At 32.8% G+C, this 22,200-nt stretch overlaps 1 protein-coding gene across 4 annotated transcripts in view; it reads left to right on the forward strand.

Annotated features, from left to right (window-relative positions):
• Positions 1 to 22,200, forward strand: part of LOC148605561 (protocadherin-11 X-linked-like) — a 56,382-nt gene that overhangs the window by 8,079 nt on the left and 26,103 nt on the right. For 2 of the 4 annotated variants that reach the window (XM_088547656.1, XM_088547653.1), the window contains exons 1-2: positions 11,336 to 11,441; positions 11,688 to 14,563. In XM_088547656.1, coding sequence (XP_088403782.1) covers positions 11,852 to 14,563 — 2,712 coding nt within the window. In that variant the 5' untranslated portion in view covers positions 11,336 to 11,441; positions 11,688 to 11,851. Of the gene's footprint in view, positions 1 to 5,151; positions 5,252 to 11,335; positions 11,442 to 11,464; positions 11,571 to 11,687; positions 14,564 to 22,200 lie in introns of those variants that run through there. The other 2 variants (XM_088547654.1, XM_088547655.1) reach the window with 2 other exon arrangements.

Consider the following 22,200-nt stretch of genomic DNA (forward strand, 5'->3'; position numbering starts at 1 on the left):
GAGATAATTAAACCTATTAGCCTCTAAAAACAATAATTGTTTCTAATAATTGGAACTTTAATAAAACCTTTGTCAAAATGTTGTTCATTCTTTTTAACATGACTAACCTATGATAATTATTTTCATGTTCTGATGGGCTAATAGACCTTGCTAATGGTTTCTGATTTAATTAGATGTCTGGCACTTCCATGTAACTTTTATTATCTTAGGATTAGTTTGACTTTAGTTGGTGGCATTTAGAGCTCTATAATGATGCCCATGCCTTAGATTATAATATTTGGTTTTGGGAAGGATTGTAATTTCTTTGAAGTTTTTGCTGAAAATGTATAGTAAATAAACTAAAGCATATTTTAATGTGAACTTGTTTCTGTGAAATTAGAAATTAAATTGTCCATATGATGATGATAATGAAAACAATCTATGATTTTGAGTGATGTTGGATTAATAATGTCTTCTATGGCCTATAAGGAGATAGAGTGTTCCTCATTTTGATTCTCAACCAATTTTCTATACAAAATAAAAAAAAAAAAAGAACTAAAAATATTAACAAAACCATGTGGGAATGCAGTTAACTGTGAAGGGGTTTCATAACTGTTTTTGAAATTGCTTCTCTACCAAACTATTGTTTCTGGAAAGCCTGTATAAATCCCAAATCAATGTCAGACATTTTTTTCCATCAAAGAATTTTGTGCATTCTGAATTATGATAATGATTCTATGGGTGATTGAAAAAGCCATCAAAAAGGTATCAGCAAAGTATATTTTTTCTTTAGCTGAAAGACACCAAGTTAATGAGTTAACATCACAAATAGATTATTAATTATAAGTATATGCTTTGCACCATTAAAACCTTCAGTTACTCTGTTCAAGTAGTACAACTGTTTTTATAAACCAAATTAATACCAAATATACACAGACTACTACTTAAAACATGGCAACACAAATTATAACAACAAATGTAGTAAATTTAGTCAATAAATATTCTGTATGACATGTCAGTAGTGGATTTGAGAGGGGGAGGGGATTGTAACCCACCCCTTTTATTTGAAAATGTTAATTTCATGCAAAATTTGGGAAGAAGTGTGCCAATAATAGCCTGGAATCCCACCATTTCTGGACCCCCCTTCCTCAATCTTCTGGATCTGCCCCTGCAATGTGTTTCATTAAGTTTAGACTGTATCTTTACCTATAATCCCATTTTCACTTTAGAGCTTCTATACTCTAAAATCATAATAAAATATAATGAGGTATAAATATTTAATACATGTTATCATATTGAATCTACAAAGTGAATGTAGAAAAAAAATTCATGTAATGTTTTCTGTTGAATGACAAGTATCAGTTTATAAAGATGGATTGTGTGACTGACAGGTGTCATTTATATTGTTGATTTCCTTGGGAAAATCCGTCTTTATACATATGCAAACACATTGTATATTCAGTTGCAGTGGTAGTATTTTATTCATGGATCCTAATTCTTATTAAGGGCTTTCCCTACCAGGGGAAGACCTTATTGTTTTTCAAATGTTTTTTTTTTTCTATTCCTCCATTATTTGCAAAATTTTCTTTGATATGCTCTCCCCTGATCATTTTTCAAGATATCATTACCAGATTTGGACCATCGATAGAGCTTATTAAGGACTTTTACCAGATGACCCTGTGAAGAATTTCATTATCCATTGTAGAAGTTATCTCCCTTTGATTGGCGTTTTTTTTTTTTTCAACATAGTCCCCCGAACTCATTTTTCAGGATATCATGACCATATTTGGTGAACATGTAGATGTCATCAGTTTCAATTAGGAAATGACCCTGCTAAGGATTTCATTACCATCTTTAAGAGTTATGTCCCTTTAAAACAGTTTCTTTTTAATCACTTATATATTAAAAACCATAAGAGATAAAATAATTCTGGAAACGGTTTCATGCACATAAGCAGACAGCCTAATTGATAAACATAAATTCGTATTTTGTTATCAAACCATACAGGAGTTATATTCCTTGAAATATCATACTTAAGTTTTAAAAATTTATATTTCGAGAATCGGAAGTTGTAGAAACATGGGACCTTCATCAATGATCTTTGGTCCATGTGACTTTTCATTTGCACCCAAGGTCAAAGGTCACAGAGTGCTAGTTTTTATCCCCTTCCAATATTTACTTTGGCATGGCCCTTTTGCGTCATCTTTCAAGATATCATTACAATATTTAGACCTTTCTTAGGACTTTTACAGGATAATCCCATGACGAATTTCATTATCCATTGTAGAAGTTATCTCCCATTTATTAGCGTCTTATCGGTATGGTTAATAGGTCCCCCGAACTCATTTTCAGTATATCACTATCATACTTGCTGAACATGTAGATGTCATCATGTTCTATTAGAAAATTTCCCATGAAATACCATACTTAAATTTTTCAAATTTATATTTCGAGAACCAGAAGTTGTAGTAGAATCATGGGACCTTCATCAATGATCTTTGGTCCATGTGACCTTTCATTTGCAGCCAAGGTCAAAGTTCATAGAGTGCTAGAAAGCCTTCTTACTGCAAACTACAGGCCTTGATATTGAGAAAGCGATAAGAGATAAGTGCATACATACATTGTATGAAATGACCCTCTCGATAAGCCCTACATGAGACAAAATTTACAACTGTTAGACGCCCCGTGCAGGTCCAAGTGTTAAAAGAATAGGCCTGCAGCAGCGCTAAGCTTGTCGTAAAAGGCGACTAAATAGTGCTCAGAAACCTAGCCGGGGGTTAGGCGCTCTGCCCACAGAGCAACTGGGATGTGTGCCCCAGGTGGTGGAATGGGGTACCCCTGGCATGTTACATGCTGGGGTTGTCAGGCTATAATACGGAAAACCTGACCGCAAACCATAGTGGTGCACCGTGTTGGGAAAGATGCCACGTTCCTCGCACGTTAAAGAACCCTGCTGTGGTATTCGATAGGAGTAGGAACCTTTGCGCTCCGCCACAGGAGGCTAAATTGCCCGACCTTACCCATCCCCCCTTTTTCTAGTGGCAATCAAAATTTGTCGACCCCGTTGTCCTTGTGACCCATCCTTTTTTTTATCATTTCATGTTCATTTTATCATCCATTTCATGTTCATTGTCTGAATATAGCTGAAATATTGCTGCTCGGACGTTAAACCCCAACAAACAAACAAACAAACAAACAAACAACTGTCAGACCGTCTGTTCAAAAGTTATGACAATTTTAAATGTTTTGCAGAATCCGGTTTGTGACCTTGACATAAATATATGACCTTGACCTTGTAAATTTTTTCAAGGTCAGGTAATCCTAAGATATATGGTGGTAGTTTCATGTCTCTACGACTTCCGGTTCTGCAGTTTGTTATTGCATCATATTTTAATAATCATTTATCTCAAAATGAGCTCCACAATTGCCCAAATTATTTTGTGATTTTGTTGTATATGTTCTGCAAATTATCATACAGTTTTCAGATTTGACATATCTTGTCTAGTTTTGGATCTATTGAAATTTTAAGTTTTGAGAGTGGGGGTATATATTTTAAAATCCACAAGTCATTCCACAGAATGAAAGATCTGCACAAGTAAACTGTTTCACAAATACCAAGAACCAATATAAAAAATCTATGATACTTCAACAACTTAAAATTTTCATATTTTCCAATGGTTTGATATATTTCATCAATACCTATTTATAGATTTGATATTGCATCATTTTTTCAACTTTGTCGAAGGGGGTCATGTGATATATCATTTTGAAGGTCTAAATGAGCACATTTCAAAAATCAGAGTTTCGACCATGATAAGTAATACATGTTCAAATAGTAGGGTCATTAAGTGCAAAAATTTGAAGTTCTTAGAGGGTAAGATTGTTGCATATCAAATGAAAGGTCTTAAAGCGTACATCCAAAATATCCAAAATATCGATGTTTTGTTTCAAAATAAATGACTTGGGTGAGGTCAATGAGTGCAAAACTTAAGTTGTTTATATAGTTAGGTTGTCGCATATCAAATTAAAGGTCATAATGTGTACATCTCAATTTTCATTTTATTTATATAGAAAAAGCACCCAGTTGGGGTTAATAAGTGCAAAATTCTAAAGTTCACAGAAAGTAGGGGTGTTGTATATCTAACGAAAGGTCATCGAGTTAACATTGCAAAAGTTATGATGGGAACATTGACAATTGCATTTGACAAGCTCACCAAGTGCAAAAAGTCAAACTGTTGTATATGTTTTAATGTGTATATTACAAAGAGAAAGTTTTCAAGGGAAAGACCTTTCAATTGTTTAACAAACAATTGACATACTAGTTCTGTTAGTGATTTGTGATTTGGTCGCCCCACAAAAACACAATTGTTGGTTCCAACTTCTATAATTAAAATTAAAGAATGTTTTGAATACACAACACCATGTTCATTAGTAGAATAGAAATATTTCCATGTTTTGCTGTGTAAAGTCATAATTATACTCTGTACGACACTCTAGCCTTTAACTCATCAGAGTTTAACCCTTGCCTATACAAAAAAAGCTGTTAATACAGGAAATTGAAGCCAAATATCAAACTTTGAACTTTAATCATGTTTAGACCTATTATTCTTCATGCAGTCAATCCAAGTATAATCTGTTGGTCTGTAGGATCTTGACAGCCATTTTGGTTTGACAGAGGTGCTTTTTGGATCATAAAGGCCAACAGTTTATTCTCTAATTATAGACTAGACACAAGTAAATCTATACTTAGTGATGGGAAGTGATCATCAATACAAAAAATCTTTAATCTCAAAATCATATCATCTTTATTGTGAATACCCCAAGTGGCTACTAGTATTTAGTCCTGTATTATGTATGTGATTCTCTCAGTGGTTCACCACTAATTAACATGTGCTTGTAGGAAGGAAAGTCCATTCTAACACTGAGATAAAGTGATTTGTCTTTGAAGCCTTAGTTTTGAAGTATGTTGTAATTCTCATCAATGATAAGCTTGGTCTCTGTTCGGGCTATAGTCACCTGAAGATGAAAATAGATTATATATTTCAGTATGTTAAATGAAGTCTCTCAATGATACTAAAAACGTTTTTATTCTGCTTTTATGCTTTTTATAATTGAAAGAATAAGCAAAGAGCCAATTACTCATGTAATTATTATAAAGATTTATTTTTTCAGAGCCGGGAAAGACAAGAAAGGCTGAATATTGAATGACGAATATAAAATCTAGTACATTGTATAATGAATCAAAGGGATAAAGGTTGCAGAATTGTTCATAGTAAGTTTTTTTTAAATTACATGTCACTATTTAGTGATATTTTCACATTTCTAACATAAGCAAATTCTATAACATTTATTTTAAAGTAGCATACAAATTGCAGTAACACTGGTTTCTATAAGACTAAGTAAAACTTTTCCCATCCAAATGGAAATTGTGACACTATTACTTGTAGAGATATAGTAAAAGTAATTATGCCAGGTTTTTAGTGCTGTTGTATCTAATGTCAGCAGTTTTTATCAGTCTTTTGTTTACATAGACAGTTAACTGTCATTACTGTGTCAATTATACAACATATAAACATCCCTAAATTACCGGACATTTCTAATTTTAAAATCTGTCACTATCTGCAAATGGTGTGGAAATTGAAGGCAGTTTTATATGACATTTTCTCCTCCATCTTGTCAGACATTAAGTTAGATTGCAGTGGCAAAGCTAGGTCAATAAAAATATGAAAAAGCTTGCTCACTGTTAGCATATTATATTAATGTTTGTTTCTCTTTTATTATACTATTATTAAAAATGTCAGAACTCTTGACTTTTTTCATGTACACAAAGTGAAAATTCCTTCACTTTTTTACATTACCTCAAGATTTGATTGAAGTCAAAGAAAGAACAGTAATATATCTTATGCCATATTCTAAGATGATTTCAGTCCTAAAGGATGTGTTCATGTTTGTAGCACTTAAGACCCTGGAAATTAGTTTTCTACATGTACCCCATGCAACAAAGTTGCAGGATATATTGTTTTTTTTACCTGTCCATTCACCAGCTGTGGTGTCATAACATGTTGTAGCTGGATATCACCTTCATCTTTGACCAATCACCACCAAACTATGGTGAGTGCTTAGTAGCAGGTACAAGATCACAATTAACTCCATAGATTTCTGTGCTATATATGAATATAGTTCCTTTTTTCAGTGTGTTTCTTCCTGATTTTTTCCTTTGCTGTCATAAATTTTATTGCTTAGTTGTTGCTGCAGAAATATGGGCAAGGATTAAATTGCATGGGATTTTGTTTCATTCTGCAATTTTATGTGGAAGTTGTGATCTTATCATGTGAAAGAAGATCAAAATTTAGGACAATTGGCAGTCACCAGGTCACTGTGGTCTCCGAAGCATAGGTGTTGAAAATAAACAAGGGTGAATTTTTCTGAAACTCTGACAGAAATCTGACTTTATAGAAGAGGTATGGTGTATATATAAAAGAGACAACAACCCCACTGGAATGAAAATGTCAATCCAACGCAAGGCCACAAATCGGTCTTCAGTGAATGGTTAGTAGCAAATTAATCTTGGGTGGGAAAGATTTTCACAGAAATTGGTCCAGTGTGACCACTTTTCATTAAGGTATGGGAACTGGATTGTGTGCACTTGGGTTAGTGTGAGTGTGTTCACTAAGTTTGTTTAATTATTTTAAGGAAGCATTGGAATTACAGTACTTTTTGTGATTCCTGTATTATTGCTACATCTCCCTTTTATATAAGTTTTCAGTTGAATTTGTGTCACAATGGTATTCCCCCTAAATTTCTTTTTATGGAACTATATTAACTATCTGATATTCTTTTTGGAAAATATTAGAAAAACAGAAATTTAAATTTCTTAATTATTGTTCAAATTAAACTTTCAATACTTCAAAATTCCTAGTTTATTCGTTGTTAAACAAAACTGGTATCTTGATTCTGTAACTTAAGTATATTCAATTTCAAGTTACAAAATTGATATCAGTAATTGCCCCTTAATGAATCAGGACTATTTCCTTACTGTTAGATCCAAAAGCTTTATTGCTGTTGACATAAATCTCACACTATTTGGTAGGATTAACAGTTGGTCATGCAGGAGATGGTCATGAACCTGTGAAAGATGATGGTTTTTAACCAATGATTTATAAAGAAATATCTTTGAAGTGACTAACATGTCCTACTGAATTGATAATTGCTTGCCATTATACCTCTATTGAGTTGTTACTTCTAAAGCATTCAGTCATTTGAAAGATTGTAAATTGCTGATAAACCCATGGGATTTAGGATCTCTGTGACCCACCAGGGAAACAATAAAGTGTTAGGTTGGCAAGCATAATCTGTCTTTATTAAATGGAATAAAACATTGACAATACAATTAATATTTTATCTCATTCTGCTGTCAGTGATCATTGATTTAGTCCACTAATTTATTTAGAAATGATTGTAGTAACTCATCTATCTGAAGTTATTATGTGGTCAATTGACTTGTCTCCAAATCACTTTGAAGTATGTATAGGCATTTTTCTATGTAGTGTATATAAATACCAAGTGACATCTTCCTTGCTATCCCCTCTGTCAGCTGTACTATAGACATGAAAACATGGACCTCTATGTGTACTAACAAATTTAGATTTGATGTCATGTATAATGTTACTTAAATTTTAATTAAAAAAAAGCTATTCTGAAAGTATCAGAACAAATGTTTTGTCAGGGCCACATACTTTTTACATCAAATAATTATTATCCTCTGTAGTGAAGTCTATATAGTTAGTCAAGTAATATGTTCCTGCTGTATTGAGTTCACTAACAGTGTGTTTTTTTCTCCTTCTCCTTTTTGGACAATTGACTTTAGTAACTGTGTTTATGTGTGAATTAATCTAACCATCAAATAAATACATCAAAAGATATGCTAATTCTTACTGATCCCATTACCTGTAACACCTGTATGTATGAAGGTCTTTCATCTGGGTTTATCTGTAATTAGCAGATTTACCTGTAATTGTTTTGACTGAAAATGGGTTTCAGAAGCACTTCAAAAGAGATATGTACAAACATTTAGGGATAAGGACTGCTAATACATCTACTATTTTTGTGTAATCCATTACAAATTTTAAAAAATTAAGATTACTTACAAAAATGTTGAATTCTTTAGTTATTTGTTAGAATGATAGGAGCTGCACTAGGAAATCACTAATACATATGATACATGAGGGAGATGTAAGTAAGTTGTTTAACTTAATGGATAATTAATAGTCATGATTTGATAATAGTGTAATATTAACAGATATTCTATTAATTGTAAAGATTTCATAAGAGCAAGCATCTTTTATTTTTTCACTTATGTTGTTAACTTGTTTATGATTTACATCATGGATGATGGTGTTTTAACCTGAACAACATCATGTCATTTTAAACCATCATGGTTTCCTTTTTATATATTTCATCATATAAAGTATTGAAAGAATAGAACTTGAAGGTCAATCATCAGAGTTATTTTATTGGACTATTTTGGACCATTAGAATGAATCATTCCCCTTATACAAGTAGTTTCAATCTAACAAAATTTGCTTAAAAGGGGTACACACAGTAAGATGGTTTTCCATGTAAACAGTTAATTTATGCTGAACCCTGAAGAAAAATACTGGTGTATAGATAGGAAGTAGTGATATCCTCAGATATATGGGATATGGTTTTCAATGACCCATTCAATATCTACCTGGTGGTAATGAAATGTTTGTAATAGGAACATTATGTTAAGTCAATAATCACACTAATTTCACCATGTTCCCCTGGGGGACAGGTATTGTACTGACAGATCAAACAATGATGCTTCCATACTCATTCAACAGCATGTTTGCATCTGTTTTTGCCAATATATTTTTATGCTAATAGCAGATTTCAAGTATTTATAAGGGTTCTAAGTAAAAATTCAGTTTACTACAATTAAAATACAGTAAACTGTGACATTTTTTTTGTGGTTTCTGCTATCAATCTGTTTTGGCGTAGTTTTAAATTTGCAGTTGTTCATTAAATTGTATTATAATGTTTTTCGAAGAAAATATTCATGTTACGGATCTTGGCATGAAAATAGAAAAAATAAAAGGCTACGAAGATTTCACTATTTACAGTAGTAAAACTTCTTTTATTATTTTGAATTATCTTTTTGTTTCTTTTTTTTGCCCTTGGCTGAAACAAAAGTTTCAGTTTCAGTTCTTTGTAAGGTTATTTATGTCTAACATTGAATTTTTTTCTTTGAAATGCATACCTATGGCTGTATATCTGTTGGCCACAATTTGTAAAGTTGTGAGCCCTCCTCTTCAATGACATGAGTTCATCAGATAAATCACCAAATTATCCCCCATTTTCGAAAAAAAACAGTTTTGCATTTCACACACAAAGTGTCAAAATATTATTTTATTTTCATTTTTTTTTCCTAAAAACCAGAAACCTGTTTTATTTTGCCTGAAGATGACATTTGGTTCTCTGTTATGATTCCTATCAGGTTTAAATCACCCATGTTTTTACCACTGCTGGACCTTCAGGCTTTATTATTAATCTGGCATCTGGTCTCCATGTAGTTCTGTCAGGTCCAGTTGGATTTTTGGGCCTTTTCTCTGATTAGTCATTGTTTAATCTTTATCACAAATCATCTACAAGTTTTTGGGGAAAATTTATGTTTATTTGGGATTGTTTTATGACACATATTTAATCATTAGAGGGATTCCTCATACATACATGTACATGGGACTAAAGTTCTGAATCTGCTCTATTGTCAAGGTACTGACACATTCAAAGTTATGTTATTTTAAAATACATTACTTACATTTTATGGCTTTTTCTGGAGAAGAAAAATTAGTTTGATTGGGAACGTATTTAGCTGAAAATATTTTGTGTACTACTTAGGTTGAAAGAGTAATTAAGGGAATCGAGCGTCCTCTGCTTTTCTAGAAACAGCCGCCAAGTTGCTCATAAAAAGTCAAGTCCGGGGTAGACAAATGAGGAAAGGAAAACTATGAAGGAGGATTATATGATTGATAAGGAAAATAAAACTAGGAAAGGATTCTTTTTTTTAGGATTTTGTGTAAGATAATGATGGAAGTATAGATTTTTATTTATTTCAAAAGCATGCAACTGACTAGATTATGATTAAATGTTTACATTAGTATCAGCAACAGGCAATGGACTGCTTAAATAGTATCATTATAATATATACTACCAAATGAAAGTTTTACTAATAGAAAAAAAGAATGATTTACATCATTTAAACAACAAAAATAATTGAAGCATTTCACAAAATGATTCACAAAACTGATTAGTGTATTCTTTTGAGAATTTTCTGCTTTTTTTATTATAAAAGGAAATTTTCATTTTTGCATAAATTTGTTTATCTTTATAGATAATTGACATTTATGAGAAATTGCTGTATAACTGAATATTTAGGAATGACTTCTGACCTTTAATCAGGTACAAATGTTATTGTACTATATTTCAGTGTGATAATAATTCAAACCAGCCAACATAATCCCTTATCAAACCTCTATCTTGCCTGGTATTATCTTGTTTTAAACTTTATTAGTTTAAAATATGTGATAGCCCAAATTGTAGTAAAGTTTTTGTGATTATTTTGTTTATTGTTCAAAGCAATTATTCTTGTTCACTTATGTTATTTTGTTTTATTTTATGTTTTTTTTTGGGGTTTTTTTTGGGGTGGGGGGGGGGGTTTCTTTAATTTTTTATATATAAATATCTGACTTAAGTTCTATAATGCTCTTCTTCAACAATTCATAAAAGGTGCTATGAGAGAGTGAACACATACCTTTCTTTCAAGTATTGAACAGATGATCTTTTCTTTTGAAGGGGGAGGAAAGTGTATCCAGCCAATCATAAAATTAGTTTTTAAGTGGTATTTGTATGCATGTCATGAAACATAAGGAATTTCATGTATCAAAAACATGTCATTGTCAATATAGTATAGTGTCAGTGAAGATTATCAATTAGTTATTAAACTGTCCTGATTATAAAGATAATCAATATCATTTTCTGAGTCTCAAATGCAAACTTTTTTTTGGAATTCAGTAATAATTATAATTTAATTTTAATATATCATAACAAGCATCACACATTAATTTTTCAATCTTTCCTGTTATTTAATATAGTTTCAAGTACATGTGTACTGTAACCTGTAGGTTGTTAGCTTTTCAGGGAATGCAATAGCAAGTTATCATTTCTCTTATTGTACATTTTTAAACATAAATAATTAATGATCCTTTTCGAAAAACAAGAAAAGAAACTCATTAAAATGATTGGTCAAAAGATACACAAGTGGGAGGAGCTAAGTTTATCACTGACAGTGAATCAAACAGAAGCTAACTGAGTTAATTACAAGGTTTGAAAACATTTCCCAGTCACTTTGTAAACTTAGTGATTGATTTAGCAATTGTGGGCAGGTATATTTCTCTCTCTATTGGTGGATGTATTAACTAAACTTGTGGACAATACAGGAATTTTTTGTATTAGTTTTACAAACATTTGACAAATTTTCTCAAAAGAATAAGGATTTAATTTTCTTCTTAATAGTAAGCACTGTGACTATGTTTGAAATAGACAATTGTAAACAATTAGCTCAGCATACTATTGTAGTGTCGTTTGATGTGAATTTAATGTCAATATTTATTATTACATTACATTTTCAGATTTGTGAAAAGTAGTGGCCCGCCAGTTCGTGATCTCGGTGACAAGACAAGGGATTAGTAGAACTGTTGCCTCTCATGTGGTGACTCTTCAACAAATTGCCAAATAACTAATCAAGCAGAAAACATCTTTAAAGATGGAAAATTAGACACTGTGGATCATATTAATGTATGGACTATTGCAAAATTCTACCAAGTTAATGCATACCTTTATGGAGTGTAATATGGCAGTCCTAAATTACATTGTTATCCTAGTGACCTTATGTGGTATTTCATCTGGCAGTACAGTTATATATAATATTAATGAGACTGTTACACCCTATACATACATAGGTACAATAGCAAACAGTACAAATCTGAGGGATTTAGCTGGTGATGATGATTTTAGAAACCTGAAGTATACATTCTTGGGTACAGACAACCATATACTTTCCTTATTTAGAATCAATGAGAAAACTAGTAGGTTAGACACTGCAGGACCATTGGATAGAGAATCAATCTGTGAGTTTACAGTAATATGTGCTCTAAAGCTGGCTATAGCTGTTCAGTCAACCAGAACAAGTTTCTTTATGAAGATTCCGGTATCTATCAACATTAATGATGTCAATGATAATGCTCCTGTTTTTTATAATCCCAACATAACTGTTTCACTGTCTGAGGCATCAGTGATTGGACAGAAGTTGACAATTGATGGTGCTAGAGATAAGGATACTAGTGACACTTTCTCTCTCCAGAGTTATGAGGTACATCCATCTAACACTCCCTTTTCTATAGAGTTTGAAAAGAAACTGGATGGAACATCTATTGTCAGATTGAAGATAGACCAAGCCCTTGATCGGGAGACACATTCATCTTATATGCTAGAAATAGTAGCTAAAGATGGGGGACAGCCACCCCAGTCTGGTACACTACAAGCAAACATTATAATCACTGATGTCAATGATAACCCACCTGAGTTTTTAGAAACTCAGTATAAGTTTAATGTGAAGGAGGATGTACTAGTCAACTCTATCATAGGTACAATACAAGCTAGAGATTTAGATGAAGGAGATAATGGTAAAGTCACCTACAGACTCTCACAACATCAGTCAGATAATATACTGAACATGTTCACTATTGACAGTGCAACAGGAGAACTAAGGGTGAAACAACGCTTGTCATATGCCCCTGGTAAACAATATCAAATAATTGTAGAAGCCAGTGATATGGCTGACCAACCTTTAACTTCACAAACTCTTACCATAGTCACTGTAGAAGATGTGGGAAACAGTGCACCAGTTATTGTTGTAAACCATCTGTCTGGAACTGATGTTGCCCACATAACAGAGTATGCTAATAAAGGCACCGCTGTGGCTCATATAGCTGTCCATGATGATGATACCGGTGACAACGGAAATGTCTACTGTACAATGCAGTCAGATTTCTTCCAACTAATGCTTTTGGGAGAGAAGGAGTATAATGTAGTTGTAAAGGAAAAATTAGATAGAGAAGCTATCCCTAGTCACAACGTGAGCATTTCATGTCAGGATAATGGAAAACCACCATTTAATGTTTCATCTTCATTTAATATTGAAATTGAGGATGAAAATGACAATTCACCAAAATTTCCGTCCATTCCATATACAGAAACAATTTTTGAAGGAAATAAAAAAGGAGATGTTATTGTACAAGTGTTTGCTATAGACAATGATACTGGAAAGAATGCTCAAGTACATTATTTTCTTGATAATGAAGGTAGTAAGTTATTTAATATCAATCACAATACTGGTGTTGTTAGAGCAGCAATAGAACTTGACAGGGAGGTAACTCCTACTATTACTGCAACAATATTTGGAATTGACCAAGGCAGTCCTGCTATGACTGGCTCTACACAGTTGACTGTTCAAATACTTGACTTAAATGACAACCCTCCTATATTTATAGAACAAGTATTTGAAATGGAAGTCTTAGAAAATAAGCCATCAGGTATAGAAGTTGGGCAACTTCAGGCAAGTGATAGAGATGAGGGTGACAATGGTGAAATAGTATTTAGTCTACCAGAAGGGACACCCATTGATCTTCCATTTTTAATTCTACCACACGGACAGATTACTACAAATAAAGTTCTAGATCGTGAGAGACAATCATCTTTTGGTTTTTATGTTATTGCTTATGACCTTGGCTATCCTGCTAAAACCAGTACAGCAAGTGTTGTGGTCAATATTCTAGATATGAATGACCACAGGCCAGAAATTAAAGGTCCAAATTATGCTAACAATACATTTTCTATAAGCTCTACTTCTAAGGCTGGTAAAATCATATCTACAGTTGTGGCCTTTGACAAAGATGAAGGTGACAATAGTGATCTATACTTTGAACTTTTAAACAAGGATGCATTGACTTTGTTTTCTATTCATGAGAAGACAGGTGCCATATCTCTGCTGAGGGACATTAATGTTAAGCCAGGATCATCATTTAGTCTGGAAATTCAAGTTTCTGATAATGGCATGTACCCTCAGAAAAGTTTCATAACTCTGACTGTTGTTATTGGAATAGGAGAACCAAAGACTGAAACAAGTTCAACAAACATTGTCATCGTCATCGTTTTAGTTTCACTAACATTAGTAGCATCAACCGTTATTATTGCTGTCATTGTATTTTTGCGTCGTGTTGACAGAAATGCAAAATCATCAAAATCTAAATCAAAGGGAGGTTACTATTCTGGTGGAACAGTTATTGATCCCAGTGTGACTGTTTTTTCTTTGCCTGATGATTCTATTCTTTTTTCTGAGAAAAAGAAGAAAAAGGAAGTTAGTTTCTCCATTGATGATGATAGTGACCAAATTGATGCTCTCCAACTTCCCTCAAAGACAAGCCATCCATTAGATAAAATGTTTGTGGTGAGTATGTTTATTTTACTACAAAATCAGAGTAATGACGAATCTATTGGTATCTCTTTTTCTTTGGTCCAATCTACAGATTTACTTTGGCTTCTTACTTGCTTCTTCAAAGAATTTGATTCAAGGTTTCAAGAACATATCACCTCAAAGGCTCATCAATAGTTTAAATATCCCTTAAATTATATTTGTGCTCCAGTTTAAACAAAAAAGTGTTTCGCATGACAGTTGGTGTTAGAATGGCATTCCATTTTATATCATGCCAAATTTTTGGCTATTTATGGAAGCTTCAAGATATCACTAGCCTTAAAACCAAGTACATGTAATTGATTTGGACTAATTACAGTTATACTGATATTGAATGATTGAATGATTGAGCAAGTTTTACCTCCTTAAATGATGAACCTGATGATGGTGTGTACTGTTACCAGGTGTTCTGATGTGTATTAGATCATATATATATATATATATATATATATATATTGTTCTGTTTTTGCCATTCCACTCTGTTTAAACATTTAGATATGAAAGTTAAAAATAAGTAGTGTTTGATATATATACAGATGATATTTATCTACACTTAGTGAGTTCACAGTTTATCAAGTGTTTGTTCAAATCTACCATTTCATATCTATCCATTTTTCAAGTTTTCACTCTCTGGAATTAAGTAAACTACTGTAGAATACTTGTGAATTTCAAGGGAAAAATATTTTGGTTTTTTTTTCTGTTGAATCAACTAGAAATACTGTGAGCAAGCTCACACAGAGAATTTCCCCCACTTCAAATACAAAGTTGAATATATAATCCATACATGTAAGTTCAATTATTGCCCTTTGGAATCCCCCAACAGGAACTATATTCTGTCGTGCAAATCTACATACCAACCTTTGTGTAAATTTTCATGACATTCCATAGAGCATTTAAGGAGGAGTTGCTTATTAGAGGTTTCAACATGGGAAACCCTTAAATTGGATTATCTCCCTTTAGTGTCCTCTTCCTTCATTCACATCTACACGTGATGCACAACCTTTCTATATATTTTTATCAAAATCCCTTAGCTGACAAGGTTTTAACATGTAAAACCCGTAAGTTAGATGTCTTCCTTTGGAGTCCTCTGACAGTAACTTTACTCCTTCATGCACATCTACATGTACATTAATGCCCAACCTTTCTATAAAATTCATCGAAATCCCTTGATCCCTTGAGCGGTTTAGAAGGAGTTGTGCTTGCAAGCAATGTGGACAGACAGACAGACAGACAGACAGAAGGGGTGATTCCTATCTACCCCCCCCCTCCCCCAATAAAAAAAATCTTTGTTGGCAGGGGGTATAATGGTTTAAATAATTAGACAGTAACCACTATAGAAGTCCATCATAGCAATGTACATGTATAAATATCTCACTTAAGATATATTAGGAAGTTAAGTGGTTTACAAAGCAAAACACCATAAAATAGTTTCTCTCTGTATACAATAAAATAAAAATTAGATTTTTTTAGTAAAACATGAAGCTGGGTGCTATGTTCTATTATGTAAGGTGCCTACTTATAAGCTTAGGCAGTTGTGCCTCTTTAAACCTAGTTGCTTATCTTATTTTGAAGAAAACACATGTTAAATAGGAGATAACTCATTAAGGGACAGATTAGTTACTGTGTAGGTCACTCAGGTTAAGATAAAGTTAAACATTTAACTAGCACCATTTGTTCTGAATCAAACTAGATCCTAAACAATACGTAATGAGACAATTACTACTCTGTTTTGTTCCTTCTTGAGAACTTTTCTGTAATTAGTATAAAATTTCATCCATGTAAATGATGTGAAAAATTATACCATTTATTTAGTAGTTTGTATTTGGTTGTATTAATGCTTGGTAAAAACACTCAGACAGGGTGGCAGTTAGATAGTTATACATCTGTGGAGTAGATTAAAAACTTAATACAGAAACTCCCTTTCTTCAAGAGCCTTGTTTTCTGGAGTTCACATCCTTTAAACCACATTTATGATCAGATTGAACCTGTGCAGATAGGTCAGGTGTACACTAGCTGATGAATCAATACTTCAACCTCTGTGGAAAGATGCTAATTATTTTGTCAACATTTATATAAGCTCCATAAAAAGAAGTCATAGTATAGGCACCTACTTATTGTAAAACCAGTCATAAACCTTTGAATTTTTTGTCCCTTAAACAAAATTTGCTAGTCATGATTATCATATCCCCAAAAACAAAGTTTGAGGAGGGTATATAGGAATCACCCTCCCAGAATTTTGCTAAGGCACAGCAAAATATAATACAAATATATAGCTATGATCCATACAGAAGTTAGGCTTAAGTGGTAAGAGCTGATGTGTCCAGTATTAAAGATGATCCTCTGCTGCCGAATAAATCTTATGTTACTTGAGTTTTTTAAAACCAGTGGAAGATGAGAACAAAGCGATGATACTTTATCTAGTAGATAAGGTTCTACTTTATTGGTTACCTTAATGTTGATGGAGTTAGAGTGTTATGTTCTTGAACTTTTAAGTGACCTGTATCAAGAAGACTCAACTTCAAAAGCTATTCAAATGTCTTCATTTGGTTCATGAGGACAATAATTAAGTGTTTTTAGCCGAACTGAAAATTTTTTTATTGCAACTTTTTTTCATTGAAGTATAAAAACAAAGGAATTGTATGAGTATAATTCTACATAAAAACTAATTGTTAAATGAAAGCAGACCATGTACAGTATTATTGAATCTTTGGAAAATACTATTCAGACATTTATATGTATAAAAGTACTTCCAAATCACTTTATGTGTCATCTCTCTACATAAAACATGTGTAAGACGACTATTTATGTATCTGATGTACATTTCGATATTGGCCCCATGCAGGTCAGGGTGTTAAAAGAATAGGCCTGCAGCAGCGCTAAGCTTGTCGTATAAGGCAACTAAATAGTGCTCAGAAACCTAGACGGGGGGCCAGGCACTTTGCCCACAGAGCAACTGGGATGTGTGCCCCAGGTAGTGGAATGGGGTACCCCTGGCATGTAACATGCTGGGGTTGTCAGGCTATAATACGGAAAACCTGACCGCAAACCATAGTAGTGCCCCATGTTGGGAAAGATGCCACATTCCTCGCACGTTAAAGAACCCTGCTGTGGTATTCGATAGGAGTAGGAACCTTTGCGCTCCGCCACAGGAGGTTAAATTGCCCGACCTTACCCACCCCCCACCCTTTTTCCAGTGGCAATCGAAGTTTGTCGACCCTATTGTCCTTGTGTCCCATTGTTTTTTGGTTTTTTTTTTCTCATTTCATGTTCATTTTATCATCCATTTCATGTTCATCGTCTGAATACCTGAAATATTGCTGCTTGGACGTTAAACCCCAACAAACAAACAAACAAACATTTCGATATTGTATTCAGAGCTGGAACTTAGATCGTTTTGATAATTATTTTTATTTTTATTTTTCTGGGTTTCTTAAGTTTATATAAGTTTTTGTCTGAGGTCTAGAAGAAAAGAAAACATTATATTTAATAGATTTCCTTTACAGCTATACTGCAAAACTTTCACATGAATTTCTAATGATTTTCACTTGAATTGTGACAAAGTTTGTGTGAAATTCACATTGAATTTTCACATGAGGTTTATGTTAAATGAAGTTTCATGTGAAGTTGAATTCATATATTTTTGGGTGAACAATACACTGCATGTATATACAAAAGGGGGGTATGTGTACTTTCTGTATCACATTCATTTACTCCATATACCTGTAGTCAAACTCTTTAAAACTGAATCATATGGTGTCATACAACTAAAAAGAATGCTGGGTTTGAATTTGGGTGTTCTGACTTGAATCATTAAGGTATAAGATCCGGACAATAACTTGACAATAATTGAATGACTCTTTATGAAATTGTACCACAAGGTGCCAAGCTACCAAAGGAAGGCTGAGATTGATTATGGAGGTTTTCATGTGAACTGTTAAGAATTTTATTTTCTGGATGTTCAGATAATAACTTGGGAAAGTATAAGTGGATTTCTTTGAGATTTTAACACATTATGTCATTCCACAAAAATAATGTTGAATTTAGGGGTTATGATTTGAACTGTTAAAGAATAAGGGCCTAAAAGGGGCCAGAAAACAAGAATTTTCTTTAAGTCTGGACAATGACTCCAGTTTTGTCCAAAATTAAGGAAATGTTTAAATGAAAACTTTAAAGTTCTTTTAACAGTTTCACTCAGGTTGGAATCTTCTGTGTTAAACATTTATTCAAATTTCAAACTCTGAACTGTATTAATCCATATTTGCCACAGCTGTTCAGGGTACAACTACTACAGTCGTATTTAGCTGCATCCTGCAAAGCATTTATTTTCAATTTTGTTTCTAGACAACATATACAGTTGTATAATCTGAAACCATGTAATGACAATGTTTTTTTGCCTAGTCCAACTTTTATATGTTTTATAGTGATTGATGCCATGATATAAATTCATGTGCCAGACACCCCCTTCTGAAACAATTTTTTACCCATAGTATATCAGATCCTTAATTTTTGTTTGACCACTTATGGACTTCTCTACCTAATTAGCCCATTTTGGAAGCAATTTATTTCACTGCCATAAGAAAGATGGAAAATTTATGAAACAAAATCCTGGAAATATGTTCATTTTCTATATTTATGTAATTATTCAGAACCCCAAAATCTCTTTTGAATAATTATAAGTATGCAGCTGTCCAAACAGAAATATAGGGTAAGAAAGTTCCTACAAAGTCAACGATATTACCAAGTTAATTAAGTTTTAAAATAATTGATTAATCAATTTCAGACAGGAAAAATCACCAGGTTGATGCAAGAACAATTCATCAATATTCATGTATAAAACTGTTGTACTTTATGTTTGCTTAAGTTGATGTCTCATATTTTACCTGCTTTTAACTCATTCAGACAAGATACTGATATATTATAGACAGAATTAATGATTCTAATTATCTTTCTATCTTTCGCTGTAAGATATTCGGGGGAAAAATGAGGTTAGTTTGCTCTTGAATGAAAAAATGGTTGAAGTATGAGAAAATTGAGTAGAGTGGAACAGTTTATTTATCTTATTTTAGATAAGTAGTGACCTATTGCACCTGTATTGAAAACTTATATGTATTAAAATACTTTTGAAACCCTAAAACAGCAAAGCTGATTTATAAAAAAGATTTCATCAATCTTGTAGTGATTGCAAAAAAATTTTAAAAAGAAGTGAAGAATGCAAGAGGATGTGGGACTTAACATTGTGTAAATATATAGCTCTATTGATGCATAAATCATGCCATTTAAGATTTTCATCACAAATTAAAGATTTGAGCTTAATCATGTTAAAAGATACAGATAAAATTACAAAAGAACTCCATTTGAGCATTTGAACACATTAATTGTAACAAATCTATTGTTGAAGTTTTTCTTTTATTGAAGACCGGGACCATGAGGGTGTTTATTTGTTAAAAATACCTGAGATCATTAAAGTGTTCACACAGTATAATTACCTTGTTGGACACGAAAGGCTATCTTTTCTTTATTTTTTATTTAAATTTCTGTTAAATTCTGTAAAAATGCAAAAGTACAGAAGGCCAAGAAATTAGTGTACCTGTATAGTCTGACCTCTTCAACTTTTGTTAAATGTCTTGATTTGCAATATATTAACCATGCATTCTTGTTTAGTCATCCTAAAATCAGACCAAAAAAGTTTTAATAATTATCTGTTTGCAGATTTATTTTTTTTATATTATCAAATGTTGCATTGAGATTTACAGCCTTTGTGGTCTTAGGGTAGCTTGCTGACCATGAGGGTGGGAGATTGTGGGGAGTCACACTTAAATTGGCATTCACTGCTTTATAATGAAAACTTTACAAATAAAATACTATAGTATGAAGTGCTGACCAACCGATCTTGTCTTTATTTATTGTATTTCACATCAGTTTTATAATTCTGATGTATTTAAGGTTCCAAATCTAGCAGTACGTGTTAAATTTTAATCAGGCTCAAATCATATTGACAACCTGTGTTCTATTGAAGTAAATGATTTTTTTACTTAAAGTCATTTACTGATTTATGAAATTTTAATGTGTATCTTAATATGAAGCAATAACCCTACTGAAAGAGTCTTAATCCTGGTTAATTGAAACATCACTCCTCTTCTAAACATTTTAGAGGAAAAATGGATTATTGACTTAAATTTTATATCCAGTAATTTATTAGATTATTAAATAGATTGAGAAAAAGACTTTGTAAGATCAAAGGTCAGTTACCCATAACCTACTGAATTCATCTTTTGTAGTTCCTGATAACTTCATATAAATAGACTTGTGATAATGGTCGTAGATGAATTAGAAATGTCAGCCCTTAAAATTAATTTTCCCTTTACCATAATACCCATAGGAGACCAAACAATGAGACCTTCTTTATAAGAATCAGAGAGATAAGCTGCTAAGTATAAATGTATCACAAAGGATATTCATTTACTTTTCATGACTTGTCCATATATGATATTGTACCTCATTTTTCTGTGTGTAAAAAGTCACATTATTATTATTTTTCATCCAACCATGAATTCAATCCTATCCTCCTTTGTGATAAAAGAACCAGACGTTTTAATTATCTTGTCCACTTTAACTTCATAATTAGTCAGTTGTACTTAAATCTCCTCCTCCTGGGTTTGGTTAAAAACTAATCTGTAAAAAATTACAGGGAACGACAGGAAGTAGTTCAGGTTATACAGGGAACAGTAGGAAGTAGTTCAGGTTATACAGGGAATGACTAGAGGTTGTTCAGGTTATACAGGGAATGATAGGAAGTAGTTCAGATTATAAAGGGAACAACAGGAAGTAGTTCAGCTTATACAGGGAATGACTAGCGGTTTTTCAGGTTATACAGGGAATGATAGGAAGTAGTTCAGGTTATACAGGGAATGACTAGAGGTTGTTCAGGTTATACAGGGAACGATAGGAAGTAGTTCAGGTTATACAGGGAATGATTAAAGATAGTTCAGGTTGTACAGGGAATAACTAGATGTTGTTCAGGTTATACATGGAATGACAAGAGGTTGTTCATATTATACAGGGAATGACTAGAGATGGTTCAGGTTATACAAGGAATGGCTAGAGGTTGTTCATATTATATAGGGAAAGATAAGAGGTTGTTCAGATTATACAGGGAATGATAAGAGGTTGTTCAGATTATACAGGGAATGACCAGATGTAGTTCAGGTTATACAAGGAATGACTAGAGGTTGTTCAGGTTATACAGGGAGTGACTAGAGGTTGTTCGGGTTATAAGGGAATGACTAGAGATGGTTCAGGTTATACAGGGAATGACTAGAGGTTGTTCAGATTATACAGGGAATGACCAGATGTAATTTAGGTTATACAGGGAATGACTAGAGGTTGTTCAGATTATACAGGGAATGACCAGATGTAGTTCAGGTTATACTGGGAATGACTAGATGTAGTATAGGTTATACAGGGAATGACTAAAGGAAGTTCAGATTATACAGGGAATGACTAGAGGTAGTATAGGTTATACAGGGAATTACTAGAGGTGATTCAGGTTATGCAGGTTTTTTTATGGGAGAGTTGGAGCTAAAGTCTATAGAAACCATTTGGCCCTCCATAAA

This window comes from Perna viridis, chromosome 10, assembly GCF_037379345.1.
Source record: "Perna viridis isolate PV_CMFRI_1.1 ecotype Kerala chromosome 10, ASM3737934v1, whole genome shotgun sequence".
NCBI classification, from domain to species: domain Eukaryota; kingdom Metazoa; phylum Mollusca; class Bivalvia; order Mytilida; family Mytilidae; genus Perna; species Perna viridis.